Here is a 14,801-nt window from a genome sequence, read left to right on the forward strand (position 1 = left end):
TAAGGCCCGGGGCTCCGGCTGGTGCAGAGCCAGGCCCAGCACGGCCCTGACCGGCAGCTGCTGCGCCCAGCAGAGCGCCAGGCCCCAGGGCCCTTCTGCGCTAGAAGCTGGAGCTGGCCCCACAAACACAGCATGGCTGGTGGCTCTCAGGGCAAGATCAGGCTCCAGAACAAGAGGCAGGAGGCAGGCCCCCTTGGAAGGGAGGGATGTGAACGAATTGAACTGCTTCACGAACAAGAAAATACAGCACATTTGAGCACTGTCTTACATCTGAGTCCCAAAGAGTCACGATGCACTGAAATTCAACTACTTAATACAGTACTGACGGCGGCCAAAACTAGGATGGACTTGGGAGGCACTGCTTCAGAGGCGCTGCACAAGTTTAGCATCTGCTCTGCAGGTGCACATGGAGGAAAGATACGCGGTGGTAAAATACATCAGACCTTGAGAGTGTTTGAAGGCTATTTGTACATACTGAAATAAACCGCAATATAGTAAAACAATGATTTTCACAATGTAATTTTGGATTTCAAAAGTAAAATTTTCTCTAGTATATTCAAGAAAGAGTTGACTTAACATAATTAAAACATCAGATATGCATGTTTGCGTACCTCATAGAGTAAAATATGGTGGGAGACTACAAAAAAAGATGAGGCTGTCGGCAGAATTAAGCTCCACCCCCAGCCTCGCACTAGGAAGGACTTACTAAGATGTACTCCCTTGCAAGACCCCAGCAGCGTACATATGACTCTGTTTACCCAGAAGCACCATGATAAGGTAAGGATACCTCACACACCTTATAGCTCTTCCAAAAGGAGTGGTCCTGCATCTTAACCCCTTATTCTTCCTAATCTCCATCCCAGCCATTGCTGAAAACAGAAAATGTATCTCAAGAGCAGAACACATTTCCTTTGTTTAAAAAATTAAATAAGGTCAGGAGGATCACTGCAAGTACAAGACCAGTCTGGGCTACAAAGTGAGCTCAAGGCCAGGCTGAACTGCATAGCAAGACCCTGTTTCAAATAGACAAAACAAATAAATACAACGCGAGGTGTGGTGCCACACAACTATAATGCCAGCACTCAGGAGGCTGAGGCAGGAGGACTGCCATGAGTTCAAGGCCAGCCTGGACTGCATAGTGAGACCCTGTCTCTAAACAAAAGATAAATAAACATAAATCTCTCCCAGTTGACCTTACTTTTTCAAAATACAACCTCCCTGGTCTCTTTGTTTCTTCACTGAATTAAGTAATGAAGACCATGTTCTCTAACATAACTATAGACAGCACCAAGAAATAACCTCATGAATTTGTTTCTTTCTCATTTGTGAATTAGCACACAGTTGCTCACTCAACACACAGCTGAGGATCGCTTGTCATGAACTTCCACTATGCTAGGTCCTGGGCATACGCAGTCAATTAAGACACAGTCTTCTTGACTTTTAAAGACGTCAGAATGTGGGAAGGTTCGACATCTGAATCTATCCCGAGGCACAGGAGAGTTATCCTGAAGGAAAGGGTATTCAAGTATCCTGTTCCTTCTCCACAGTAACAGGGGACATTTACCCAGAAACATCACCTTCTGGTATGACTGCGCTCAAGGACACCATGTTTGGAAGACGCAGTGGGAAATGAAGGGAGCCCGTGAGATTATCTCCTGAGGAGGAGTTCTGGTGGTGCCACGCTGGCCGGCCTGGAAGCTGGTGAGCAGTGGGCACAGCCGTCCTGCGTGCCCCTTCCGGTTGGAGCAGCTACTTACATGGCACAGCGCTCCTGAGCCCACACGAGAAGGGCTTTCTTTGCAGACAGCTGCCACCGCGCTTGGGCTGTGGAACATTTCTTCGCTGGTGGCCCTGAGGCAGGAGACGAATCCGCCACGCACACATCATCCACAGAAGGTTGATTGGAAGTGCAAGAAAGCGCCTGGGTGAGCTCCTCGATCTAGAGGGTGTGATCGTCAACACACAGAGAAGGATGTTACTGATCCAGAATCTGCAGCCAAATAAGACCTAAAAAGATCCTGTAACAAGGAGGCTTATTTCTGTGGAAACGAGCTTTGGGCCAATCTGTGAACACCAGTGTCGGTCATCCAGCTTCCTGCGGCTTCCCCTTGTTCTGGGCCATCCCTCATCTCCCCCGGAGATGGCATCCCAGGTGTGCTGGTCCACAGGTCCTTCGACAGCACTGCCCTGGAGCCCCGCACCTGCCAAGTGAACCCAACCAAACCCCTCAGCTGTGCTGAGGGCATCAACAGAAATGCGTTGCTGCCTGCAAATTATTAAGAACAAAGGTATATGCAGGAACAAAGTAGTAAACACATCGAGAGCCACACCCCAAGAAAGAAAATCAAACTGTCACCCAGTGCATCAAAAACAATCCTGTAAGTAATTCAAGAAGTCTAACTGCATACTACAAAGACACAGCTTTTTCTATATATCCAGCGACGGTCAGAGTATAAGAAACTGCACGTTTCTGTCTTGCTTGTAGATATACAAATTAGGTCATATTTTGAAAGTAAAATTTAGTTTCATTATCCTCATGCATATTAGGGTATTATAACTATAAAAGCTTGCATATAAAAATAATACGTAATCAAGATTTATATGTTTGGGAGTTTTTGGGTGTGTGTGTGTATGTGTGTATGAGAGAGAGAAAGAGAGAGATACCAGGGATTGAACTCAAGAACCTTGGGGCTTATTCTACTGAGCTATCTCCCAGGTTGAGATTTTTATGTTTTAAATTTTTTTATAAATTAGGTATGCTGTATTCTAGTTTTCCTAAAATAAGCATTTGTTTCCCCACATAATTTTTAAAGTTATTTTAAAAGTAATTAATGGATATACAGACAATGCTGTTTTTCAGGGGGGTATAGAAAAATCTGCCCTAAATCAGAATCCCAGGCCTGAAAGCTAATGCTCATCAGCCCCAACTTCACAAAGCCAGGGCCACACCATCACTGAATCTCCCGGGCCCTAGCACAGTACGGACAACGTGCTAAGAGCTCAGAAATCTCTCTGGGATGAAATGAGTCTATGAGTCAGCCCTGAGAGAAGACTAGATGCGGGAGGGTCGCTGAGAGCTCAAGTGGACGAGCCTACACGGCAGGGGGATGTTCCAAAGCTTAGAGGGTTAGGGCTCACGCTCTGACCGCAGGGGCTTCCTTCTTTTCCTTTCCCACAGCAAACAAAATTACAAAGCAAACATTCCAGGCCAGGGCTGTCCAGACTGATCCTGACAGGAATACTTCAGGGCATAGTGATAATTTGGCATTCAATTTCTAACTGAAAAACAAGAAAAATGGCGCAAGGCCTGCTGTAGATTTTCTACCTAGTCAAGTGTTCTTTTATTAATGAGTGCTTTCATTTATGGCAGACGCTAATGAATGAATCTAGCTTCAAGTCACACTTTTTGTACTCCACTTATTTCATTCTGTGTGAACTGAAACAGAAGTCATTTTCTTTTTCTTTTTTTTGTGGTAGTGGGGATCGAACTCAGGACCCTGCACTTGCCAGGTAGGCGCTTATGCCGCTGAGCTATATCCTTAGCTCAAAAGTAATTTTTGTATCATCAGATGACTTACATGAAAGTGCAGTATGATGGTCCAGATGAGGCCAAGAATGATGGATGGGTTTCCTTCTACAATATCAGCAACATGAATATTTATTAGCTTGATCTGGAAATGAAGAGATGCAGGTCAAAAAGACAAAGCATTCCATAACATTAATCATCCTTACCAAACTGTGGGTAAAATTTATACTCACCGACTGATTTTTTAGGAATGTCAGGGCATGTTCTATATTGATTCTACATTGGAATGTATTAGATCCTTTATCTCGAGGCTATGAAATTCAAGCAAATATATTACTCATAAATATGAAAGAATTTTTTTCTTTTAAAAATCAACAGAAAGCTGCTTGGTGCCATTTTCAAATCTTACCAACTGCTGTCCTGAGAGTACCTCTAACAGGTCTAGAAGGACGTGGCCCTTTTTAATGTCTGTGAATAAGTCTGATATGACGGAGGGAGGGGTGTGCTGCAAGAATCACAAGAAAAATAATCACTGTTGGGCCCCAAAACACAGTACCTTTAAGAATCTATTAAGTATACACAGTGTTTTTTGTTGTTGGTGGTGTTTTTTTGACGGAACCTGAGATTGAACTCAGGCCCTTGTGCTTGCCAGGGAAGCGCTTATTCCACTGAGCCATCTCCCTGGCTCCTACATGGTGTTTTTTTTAACAACCTAAGATTCAGCAGTGCATTTCTTTAATTAATAGAATGCTAGAGAGCACACAAAGTTCTATATCATATCATCGGAAGAACAGTAGTGAGTTTAGTGACTCGCATGGGAAGTTCCCAGAAACACAAGGCACCGCGTGGAGCTTTCACCGAAAGCCTAAAGCCTTGCTCTGTGAAGACATTAGAGACTTCCAGAACTACCCAACAGTGACCACCTGGAGAGCAGCCTGCATATCTGGAGTAACCTGCTGTGCATTTGCATAGAAACTCATGCATGGGGCAGAGGTGAGCAATGGGAGCCGTCCACAGGAAGACAGTCACCCCGCACTAGGGTGATCACAGCCAGAAAGGCACAGTGGGGACCATCAAAGCTGCTGGTCCCCACCACGGGGTCTGCATCCCAGTGCTACCACTTACACACAGTGTGCCCACAGGCAAGTCACACCACTTCTCCACGCTTTTCTCCCTGGCTTTTTGGCAGGCATAATGCCTCCTGCCCCACTCGGATGTTGTAGACACAGACACGCTTCATAATCTCTGAATTGCTCAGCGTCATCAGACGCAGAGTTTGGCATAGTGTTCAACATTAACCATCATTACACACCCATCAGTTATTACGTCATTTGATGAAAGATTCTTGGGCTTTAAATAGTTTTACTCTGCTGTTCCATACCTTTACATACACACAGTACCCTTTCTGTGTGTTGGGAAAGAAAAACAGACACACAAAGATCAAAGTGGCTTTTGGCACGCTCTTAGAAAAGCTGTCCTGGGCCTCCTGCAGGCCACCAGCTCTGCTTCACAGTGGCTTGCTCAGAGCCCAAGCCCAGGACATAGGGACAACAGCAAACACCTTCCTAGCAACTTCTTTCACTCTTTTCTCCTCACCTTTGCCAACTGTGAATTTATCCAGCATGTGAAGGTTTTCTTCTGAGTGTCTTCCTGTTCAGCTACCAAAGGGAAAAAAAAAACAAAAACAGCAGATGAACATGAAAAACCTTTCAATCATATCACAACTTCCAAAGTCTGTCACCCCAGGTATGTAGCACAAACTTAATAGTTTCTAGGTCTCAGACTGAAGTCCAGATGTTTGCCTAAACAGTGTGCCAGAAATAATGTGAGGCTAGAAGGTGTCTTTTTCTAAAGCCGCAAATTAGCTGATGAGAGACAACAGTTTTTAACACATTTCACTAACAAGGGGATTAGGTCCCCACAAGGCCTTGACAGTACGAGAAGAGCCCAAGGGAGAACAGCCCCTAACCCAAAAAAACCTGCAGTCCGGGCCAAGCCACTTAACAAAGACTATAACCCCAAGGCATCTCAAAATGTCGCAAGGCTCACTGAGACCCTGCAGCTTGGCCTTCCCTTTTATTATACAAAACACACTGCCACGGAACAAACTGAGAGACAGCTGCAGTTAGCTAGAGACCTGGGTTCAAGTGTGTGTGTCTGGCTGCCGTGTGACTGTGAATGGCATCTTCAGATCATACGAGGGAGGTAAGCAGAGACTGTCCCGAGAAGAGGCTGCTCAAGGGCTGGCACTGGGCAGTGTGTGAGGCACTCTATGAACTCGGCAGGAACCAGGCACGGGACACCTGCTTCTCCCCGTGCCCAAGACCACGGCCTCACCTCCACCATGGGCTGCGAGTTCACCACGTTTCCGCTGTGCTGCTCTTTAGCCCCACCGATGTCAGTCGCACACGCAGACACACAGGGTAAGTGTGATGTGCAACCCACACACACACATTGCAGCCCCCCCCCCCCGAGGGCTGCAGTCCCCACATTCTCTCCTCTCTTGCACTCCCAAAGGCCTTCCTTGGATGACAACACTGGTGTGGGCCACTGACCATGCCCTTCAGGCCCAGCACCCTGTCTGGGACCCCAGCTCCTCACAGTGCCCCACAGATCTGGCTGGCCGCGCTGTCCTCTACAGCGCCTTATGCCGCCCACAGCCCTGTCCCCCAGACCCTCCACACCTTGCTGCCACCTTCTTCTCTCTCACCACGCTGTTCCTGGAATTTGCATTTCAAGCCCTCAAACCACCCTCACCATCACAGACCTGTCCTCCTTCTGCCATCTCTCATTTCTCTTCCGGCCTCACTCTCACATCCAGCTCCTGTCCAACGCTTAAGGATCTGGGGGCCAATACCAATCAATGTTCCAACTTCCCGGCCTCTCTCTTCCTGAGTTCCTGTCCTCACCCTCACCAACTCCCACAGACACACACAGAGCTTTTCATTACTAATAATCACAACTTGACATGTCCCTCTGTAAACATCTCCATCGATCAACTCATGCCATGCAGCGCCCCAACCCCAACACTCCTTTGAGTCCACAGCCAATGCTAAGCCAGAGTCAGCCAGTCTGCCACCGCTGGTGGACTAACAACTGTGGTCAACTTGGAGCACATGGCTGAACTGAGTCGGCGTAGTGCTGGGCATGGAGGGCCCTCCTGAGGGTTGTTGCCTGCAGCACAAGAGGCAGGACTGGAAAGGAAGAAGGGAGAACTGCTGGTTCTCTTGGAGGAGCTCGTCATGCTGGCTTTCTGGACATGAACTCAGCTGTTCTCCTTGCCAGAGCAGCTCAGGATCTCATTGTTGTGGAGGATGGCTCCATTGTTATGGAGCTTTCGGGAGAGCTCTAGTCCTTGAGTATCGCTTCCTGGCTCTAATGTAAGTTCCTCAACCGGCTGACACAGGTCCTTTATCCTACTCATGACTTGCATGAGACACCGTCGTGGGCTCTAGGCCTTCGGCTGGACTCATGCAGGATACTGCCATGGGATCCCGGCCTCCAGCTGGATCCTTTGGGTCTTCAGTGTGTGGACAGATCTCCTGCACTCCTTTGTACCTGACTGTGTGAATGACTACTATAAAGTAATCCAATAAATTCTGTGTCTTGTACTACACTGTTTCCCTCGACTGTAACAACATCCTTCCCTTCATCCCTATCTGCTTTAGATTCCATGATCAGTTACTGTAGTACCCGCACTGGCCTGGGCTGTATCTACCTTGCTGTATTTGCTTGGCATGCCGGGCATGCTAAGGAGGCTACAGAAGCCCCAGGGTATGGCCTGTCTCATGTGACCCCCAGGCCCCCTCTGTGCCACCAGGAGTCACAATATCACACACTCTCCCATCCCCAGATGGCAAGTTCACTTCTCCTTCTTCTTCACGCAACACTTCTTCTCCCATCGCTACAGTAAGCTGAGACTTTGTTCCCAAGATACCTTCCCTTGACCTGCCCATCACCAACAACTCACCAAGGTGCTGTGTCTCCAACCCAATAGCACAGACCAGTGATGGTGGCCTTTCAGAGCTCTCGATGATACAAAAGGTCCCCTGTAGTACACGTGCCACAGGCTTGCCACCACTGGCACGTATACTCTAGCCCTGACCTACAGCCAGTCCCGCCACAGGTGCACTAGATTCAATCTCTGCATCTACTCAAGGACATTCTGATCCTTCCTCTGTCTTCCCTTTTTGGACTGTTCCCATCAGGACAGATCCAAGGCTGTCAATTTTCCCATCCCAAAACAAAACCAGGACAGGAGATTTAGCTCAATGATATAGCACTTACCTGGCACGCATGAGGCCCCAGGCTTGATTAATCCTCAGCATCAAAACTCAATAAATAAATACAGAAAAAAAAATAAACCTTTTGGGCTGGGGAGATAGCTCAGTAGAATAAATGCTTGCCTGGCAAGCACAAGGTCCTGAGTTCAATCCCTAGTACTGCAAAGAAAAAAAACCTCTCCTGATCCCAGTTGCTCTCATGAGCCAGTGCTTAGGTGTTCTTCTCCCCAGTGTGGCAAAATTCTTCCAAAAGAATTCAGGTTGACCATCTCCAGGCCTTTCCTTGTTCACTGTTGACTGACCCCACATCAACTGACTCTCCTCATGCTTTGTTGCTACCCTGTTCTTCTCCAGGCCACCGTGAATCAAGGTCATCGGGGTCCATCAAGGTCACAGCAGCAGCCAAGACTGCAAATCACTCTCTCTCCTCCTGCTTCCAGGGCTCAGCTTGCAGCTTTCCTCTTGTGTCACCAGGGGCTTCTCCCTTTCCCTCACCTCACAGCCCATGTCTTGACATATATTCTTAGGTCCTCCATCAAAACATACCCAGGATATGGCCACCTCTCTCTCATCACAGACCCAGTCACCACAACTTCCACCAGGTTACTACAATCGATTCCAAATAGATCTTCCTTCCAGCCTTACTCCGAAACAAGGACACTGATGTTAGCACTGATCAGGAAAAGCCTCCTGCTCCAACCTGCAAGGCTCCTCCACACTTCTCTGCCCAACACCACCCGGGCCCTCATATTCTCCCATCCGCTTACCTCTGCAACGCCCTGGCCTCAGTTTCCTCCATCTTCCCAGACGCACTAAGCACCAGCTGCCGGGAGCACCCCCACTACAGGTGGCCACCAGGATCCCACCTGCATCTCTAGCTAATCTTGGGCTCCCAGGATACCTCATCCAGAAGGCCTGCCCTAGCCCTGCTGTTTCAGACTAGAGCCCGCCAGCTTCTACTCTCTCTTGCCCGTCTCTGTTTCTTTCTGCAGTCCACTAAAGTTATTTATGGAGTATGATGCTCATAGCTCAACATTTCCCACTCCTCCTAGAGATGTGGGCCCCACACAGGCGAAGGAGTCTCATCTGTGAGGTCTCCCACTGCCCAGGAGCCTGGCCCAGGGGGACCCCAGAGAAGTAACTCTTGGAACAATATGAATGATCTCATCATTGCTGTCATATTGCTCAATACTCTATGATCAAATTTGCCTTTGTAAGATTACATTCTTTCCTGTTAAAGTTGCCTGTTCTACCTTCTTTCACTCTTCACATAGCACTAATTAATTCCTACTAAACAGTCACAATGGATGGAAATGACACACTAGCATTTGGCCTACAACATGAATAAGAAAATAACAGTTGGGGCCGGGGAGATAGCTCAGTGGAATAAGTGCTTTCCTGGCAAGTGTAAGGTCCTGAGTTCGATCCCTGGTACTGAAAGAAAAAAAGGAACTATGAGAATTGACTTAAATTTTTAAAATTTTTTTAATTCAGCGGCTGGAGAGGCAGTTCAGCGGTCTAAGTGCTTGCCTGGCAAGTGCAAGGACCCAAGTTTGGGACCTGGTACCTGACATGCCAGCCCTGGAACCCTGGGTGCACTGTGCCAGCCACCAAAACCAGGCATGGTGGCACACGTTTGTGATCTCAGCACTGGGGAGGCTGAGACAGGAAGATCACTGCAAGTCTGAGCTGCAAAGCGAGACCCTGTACCAAACTAATTCACTGATTAATAGAATGTTTAAAAATTTTTAATTCAATAAATATTGTTTGAAAAGCAAGAAAGGCTAGCAGGGTAGACAGCTATAGAGTACTAACAATCACTGTGAGTGAGTAAGGATGTGCCTAGCCATGCTGTAACTTTTTCCTCTTTAAATGTTTTTTAGTTCTATGCATTTCCAGTCTAAGTTACTTATTCCCCAGTGACTTTGCAGTTTACCAGATTCTCAGTAACTGTTAGCTAAACTACACTGAGATCCAACAAGCCAAGTGGAAAAGTTAGGCTTTAAGAACTATTGCTATTTTATTTTGTGTGTGTGTGTGGTACCAGGGATTGAACTCAGGACCTTGCCAGGCTGGTGCTTATGCTGCTGAGCTATCTCCCTGGCACACTACTGCTATTTTATATTAATCCCACAAGCAAAAAGACAAAACAGAAAAAAATTACAAAGAACTACAATTTCTTCTGATAATTCAAAATGGGACTTAATCTCCTGCAATCTTTGAGATATGTTCTCATTATTCTCCACTCCTAGCATCAGCAGCAATAAATTTTAAACATGGACTGACACTAAAAACTGCAATGAAGGCTAAATTCATTTTTTAACAGAAAAAAAAAAAACAAAACAAAACTAGACAACTTTTTACAATTCCAAGATCAAGTTACATGCGCCTAGTACACTTAATCCAGCAAGGAGGTACCTGTCTATTCTTCACAAGTCTTAACAATAAAGCAGAAATCCAAAATTAAAACAAACTATTTCTTTTAAAGTTGATTCTCCTCTTTATCCTTAAGAGAACAGGAAGATTTTTCTATTAAAATGACAAGACAAAGGCCGAGCATGGTGGCATGTGCCTGTAATCCCAGTGCTCAGAAGGCTTAGGCTGGAGGATTACCAGAAGTTCAAGACCAGCTCTGTCTCAAAAAAAAAAAAAAAAAGATGAAAAAGCAACTATGCAGGAATGTTATCAGGTCCAGAGACAAGAGTCTGCAGGACCTTGGGGGAGACAGAGCCAGCAAAGCATTAACACAGGGGACGTGAAATGCAGCACAAAACCTGATGCAGAAAGTGCGTCCGCTGTCTGCAGGGACTCGGCACTGTGTGTCCCATCTGGAAATCACCGTCTTGTTGCATTACTTCCCAATAAGATGAGGGAGCACTTTGTGTCCATGTGACACTAGACAAAGGGACTGAGCAAACGAGGTGCCACAAGCTTCCTATGCCGAGAACACAGTCCGGGCTCCAACCGGACGGCTGCAGCAGCGGCACCTCGTCTCATCTGAGGCCACGCAGAGAAGCAATCCCAACAGGGCATCAACTTGAACACAACACAACCAGAAGCTTTGTAAAGGAAACACAAAGTTATCCCTGTCCTCGTTTAATTAAAGTCTGCTACAACCAGGGAGAAGGCAAAGAGAAGAGCACTCAGCAAATCCCACAGGTTGTCTCAGTGAGCAGGGAACAGGGCACAGACAAAACCTTCAGAAGGGCTTGGGGCAGCGTCTGCGTGGCTTTCCCCTCCCCGTCCACACTGTCCTGGGAAGCAGAGCCCATGAAAACGTACCAAGTGTCCTCTGCCTAGCGGCAGGCCACGCTGTTCCCATGCAGTTAAACACCTTTGTGCTCAATGAAACGGCTTCGGACGTGCTGCGCCATGGACCCCTCGCCGAACTTCCCCATTTCCACCCTGAATCGCAAAACTAACATGCCTGCATTTGTGTCAAGGGCCACAGCGCAGGCGTCACCCTTCCGCAGAGTCCCCTTTTGTTCTTTAGAAGACTAAGCATAGGAGAAAACATAATTGAGAGCTGTGTGTTTAGAGCAGCTTAGTAAAACACTTCCTAGACCGGCACGGAGAGAAGAGGCCCTTTGAATTGGTCAGCAGATGTTAGGGAGAGAAGAAAAGGCAAAGAGAGGAATAGAATGATTTATTTCAATGATGAAATTTTATAACCATGCTAAGAAATAGAGGACGAAAAATCTATGCTGATTTTTTTAGGCAAATAAAAAATATAAATAAAACAGGCATACAGCAAATATAAGAGACATTATTAAGATGTTACTATTTTATATAATGTAGAAAATATGACCAGTGAGAGATTAGGCAAAGACCGTCTCTAGGTGTCATCACCCCTGAAATGAACTTAATCCCAGGGTTTGATCTCATTAATCTGCCTTTTGTGAGCTGACAGCGGCCACCCTTGGTGGAAGTGATCTAAGCCAAAAACAAACTGAATTAAACTTGAGGGCATAGACTCTAAAGTTATTATAAAGCTCATTATAAAACTGCTGTGACTCAGCAGGTCCAGTGTCACCTAAGTTCACCTACATGGCAGACTACGGGGCTCCTGCCTGGTCATAAGGTCAAAAGCAGTTCCAAAAGGCTAAGAATCACCAGCTGACTTTTTCTCTTAACGCATGCAATGCCCGGCTGAAAGGCAGAATCTCCGAAGGTGATCTCTGCGGCGTGAGGTCTAGCAAGCTCCTCACCTCCCGCTACCTACAAATTCCTTTCTTCTCTCTTACAAGGTTACTGATAACAAGTTTACTGGTCGTGGTCCCCGATTCACTCCTTTGATTTTTAGTTCCTTATTGAATAAATCATACATTTTCAGCCTGGTATTCTTGGCTGCTGGTAACCTGGCTCTAGTTCACTTTACCCTGACCCGTGACCTCCCGCAACTTCACTCACATCCAGTTCTCTAGCCAAATTCAAATCCCTTGCACTCCTCCTTTGTGCACTGCCATGCTGTGTGCCCTCCGGAACGGCCCACCTTCCCTCCGCATCCACAGCCAGCAGCACAACGCTGTGTGCGTGCGTGCGTGCGTGCGTGTGTGCGTGCGTGCGTGCGTGTGTAGGCATCCAGTGGGCACAAGTGAAAACAAGACAAGTCAGGCAAGGCATGGTGGCACACATCTGTAATCCCAGCACTCAGGAAGCTGAGGTAGAAAGCGGTGAAAAGGTTCAAAGCCAGCCTGGGCTACACAGTGAATCCAAGACCAGCCTGAACTACACAGCAAGACCCTGTCTCAAAATAAAAAGAAATAAAGGGGCTGAGGATGTAGCTCCGTGTGAAAGGCATAAGTGCAATCCCTAGCGCTGAGAACGTTAAGAATATTGTATAAAATTATCTTCAGGCTATGTACATAATGGGATAAAAATTATGGCATTTATGTATTTTTTAAAACGTGAAAGAGTCACTGCCAATAACATCCCTCATTCCAAACACTGGTCTCATCATTCCTGTCACCTCGCGGGACAGTTCTGGAAGTCCCCCTTCATGAGCGTCCGAGGTGCGTGGCTGTGGCTGCCTCAGTGTCCTGAATCAACTTGAAACATTTACCTTGCAGGGTCATTTTGGTTTGCAGCCGGAAGTCCCACCACGCCAGATGGAGTGAAAGGGTGGCGGAGAACACACGGCAGTCTTTTTAATTGACAGAAAATGCTGTACCAGAAGTAATGCGCGATGCAGGGTGTTGTCATGACGCGGCCCGAAACCGCGTTTCTTAGGCATTTTCTATGCATGTCTTTTTTCAAACACTCTAATAAGCCTGTTAAGTCCAAGTTCACCAGACTGTTCCCGGGTACAAACTCAGCTTGCACAACTGTATCAAGGTCAAAAACACAGTACCGCCTTGACTCATGCGCTTTCTTCCCATGAGGTGCACTGAGTGACTTCCACGCAGAATTCTGACTTCCATCGGAGAACATCACCATATCTCACGTGATGACACTGCCTAAAACTCTGGACTCCAAAGCAGCATGATCTCAAAACTCCAATGAAACTGTCAACACCTCGTATTAATCTGCTGTTCGTTGTCCATGAATTACGGCACACTCTGAAGCTCACCAACTTGTGGTCATGGCTCCCAGCTCACTGACCACACCAGGCAAGTTGGAATTTGTCACCCACTATTGCTAAGGTTCGAGGTATAGCTTGTCAAAGAGCCTTGCCTTTCTGCTGGCTAGCACTTGCCGGCGGTCTTCACCATATTTTTGATCACACTACGATACAGAAAGCTGTTTTGTTTTTGTTTGTTTTGGTTTTTTGATACCAGGGATCAAACTTGGGACCCTGCACTTACCAGGCAAAGGCTTGCGCTGCTGAGCTACCTTCCCAGGCCTATAAAGTTTTTAATATTATGAATTTCATGCTTACCCTGTGGTGCCATCCCCAGTATATCTAATTATAAGTATGAAAATATTCTAAAATTTCAAAAATACAAAGTCTAAATTAATCCTAACCTTTCAATAATCATCTACTTTCCTCAGTGATACCAGAACAGTTCCTGGGCACCTTCCAAATTTTTTTTAAATAGTAAATCTTTATTTATTTATGTGGGGGGGGGGCAGCTCAGCCCACCAGGGGGCGCGGCTGGCTGGCATGTGGTGCTGGGGGATTGAACTGCGGTCCCTGATGCTTTGCCAAGCTTGTTCTAAGTAGGCGCTTTAGACCACTGAGCCATCTCACCGGCCCGCACCTTCCAGATTAAGCACAGAAAGCACATCAATTCTAAAGGGCTTTGGTAAAGGGCTTGTTTCTGTTGGCCATGGGCCTCACTCCCAAGATAGAACCCTGCAGGCAAAAGCACTGGTCAACATTGACTTTATTTCTAAGTTGGTCATTCAAAGAGCAGAAATTCAGTACACAGAAGAAGAAAGGCATCTGCTACAGTGTAAGAAATTTTCAGTCATTCTGAAGTGGCGGCCCAAGAAGGAAACAAGGGCACTTCTGCAGGACGGCATGCCTTTCTTTGACATGCAGAAAAGACTGGGCCTTGGTTTAGATCATCACATGACAATCCAAGTTCTGAACAACTCTACAAAATTGCTTCTTGACGCCATGCTTTTGAGAAAGAATGGCTAGAATGTGTACATGGAATTGGTGCTCCCTGGGTGAATAAAAAGGTCTGCAAGATAGAATATGATCATTTGGCAGAGGGTTTTCTTCAGCAGAAAACAATGAAATGCATGAATGCCATCAAGAAGCAGCAGGTAAGCTAATAAAGGAAGGGACGTGCACCCCTCCACCTCACCACTCGGGCAAGGAGGAGCTCAGGATGATCTTCATTCTCTTTTCCACTGCAGTGATTATTTACTGAAAAACCTCTATCAAATGTGTAAAAATAAAGGAATAGTATGTCCTAAAAAAAAAAAAAAATTCAAAGGAGAAATGAGCTCACAGGTCTTCCACATATATAAACATAAAAGAGAAAAACATAGCTAAACAAAAAGAACAAAGTAGGGCTGGGGATATAGCTCAGTGGCACAAG

General features: G+C 46.4%; 1 protein-coding gene and 1 pseudogene across 1 annotated transcript in view; one reads left to right on the forward strand and one right to left on the reverse strand.

The window, feature by feature from the left end:
• The window catches only part of LOC111812681 (nesprin-2-like), a 51,110-nt gene that overhangs the window by 21,990 nt on the left and 14,319 nt on the right, over positions 1-14,801 (reverse strand). The window contains exons 2-6 of the mRNA XM_023701523.1: positions 5,123-5,184; positions 3,936-4,031; positions 3,760-3,837; positions 3,579-3,671; positions 1,758-1,939 (exon numbers count right to left, since the gene is read on the reverse strand). Of these exons, the coding sequence (XP_023557291.1) occupies positions 1,758-1,939; positions 3,579-3,671; positions 3,760-3,837; positions 3,936-4,031; positions 5,123-5,184 (511 nt within the window). The remainder of the gene's footprint in view (positions 1-1,757; positions 1,940-3,578; positions 3,672-3,759; positions 3,838-3,935; positions 4,032-5,122; positions 5,185-14,801) is intronic.
• LOC101583308 lies at positions 14,273-14,630 on the forward strand (annotated as a pseudogene).

The sequence above is a fragment of the Octodon degus genome, unplaced genomic scaffold (genome assembly GCF_000260255.1).
Source record: "Octodon degus isolate 3935 unplaced genomic scaffold, OctDeg1.0 scaffold00007, whole genome shotgun sequence".
Lineage (NCBI taxonomy): Eukaryota > Metazoa > Chordata > Mammalia > Rodentia > Octodontidae > Octodon > Octodon degus.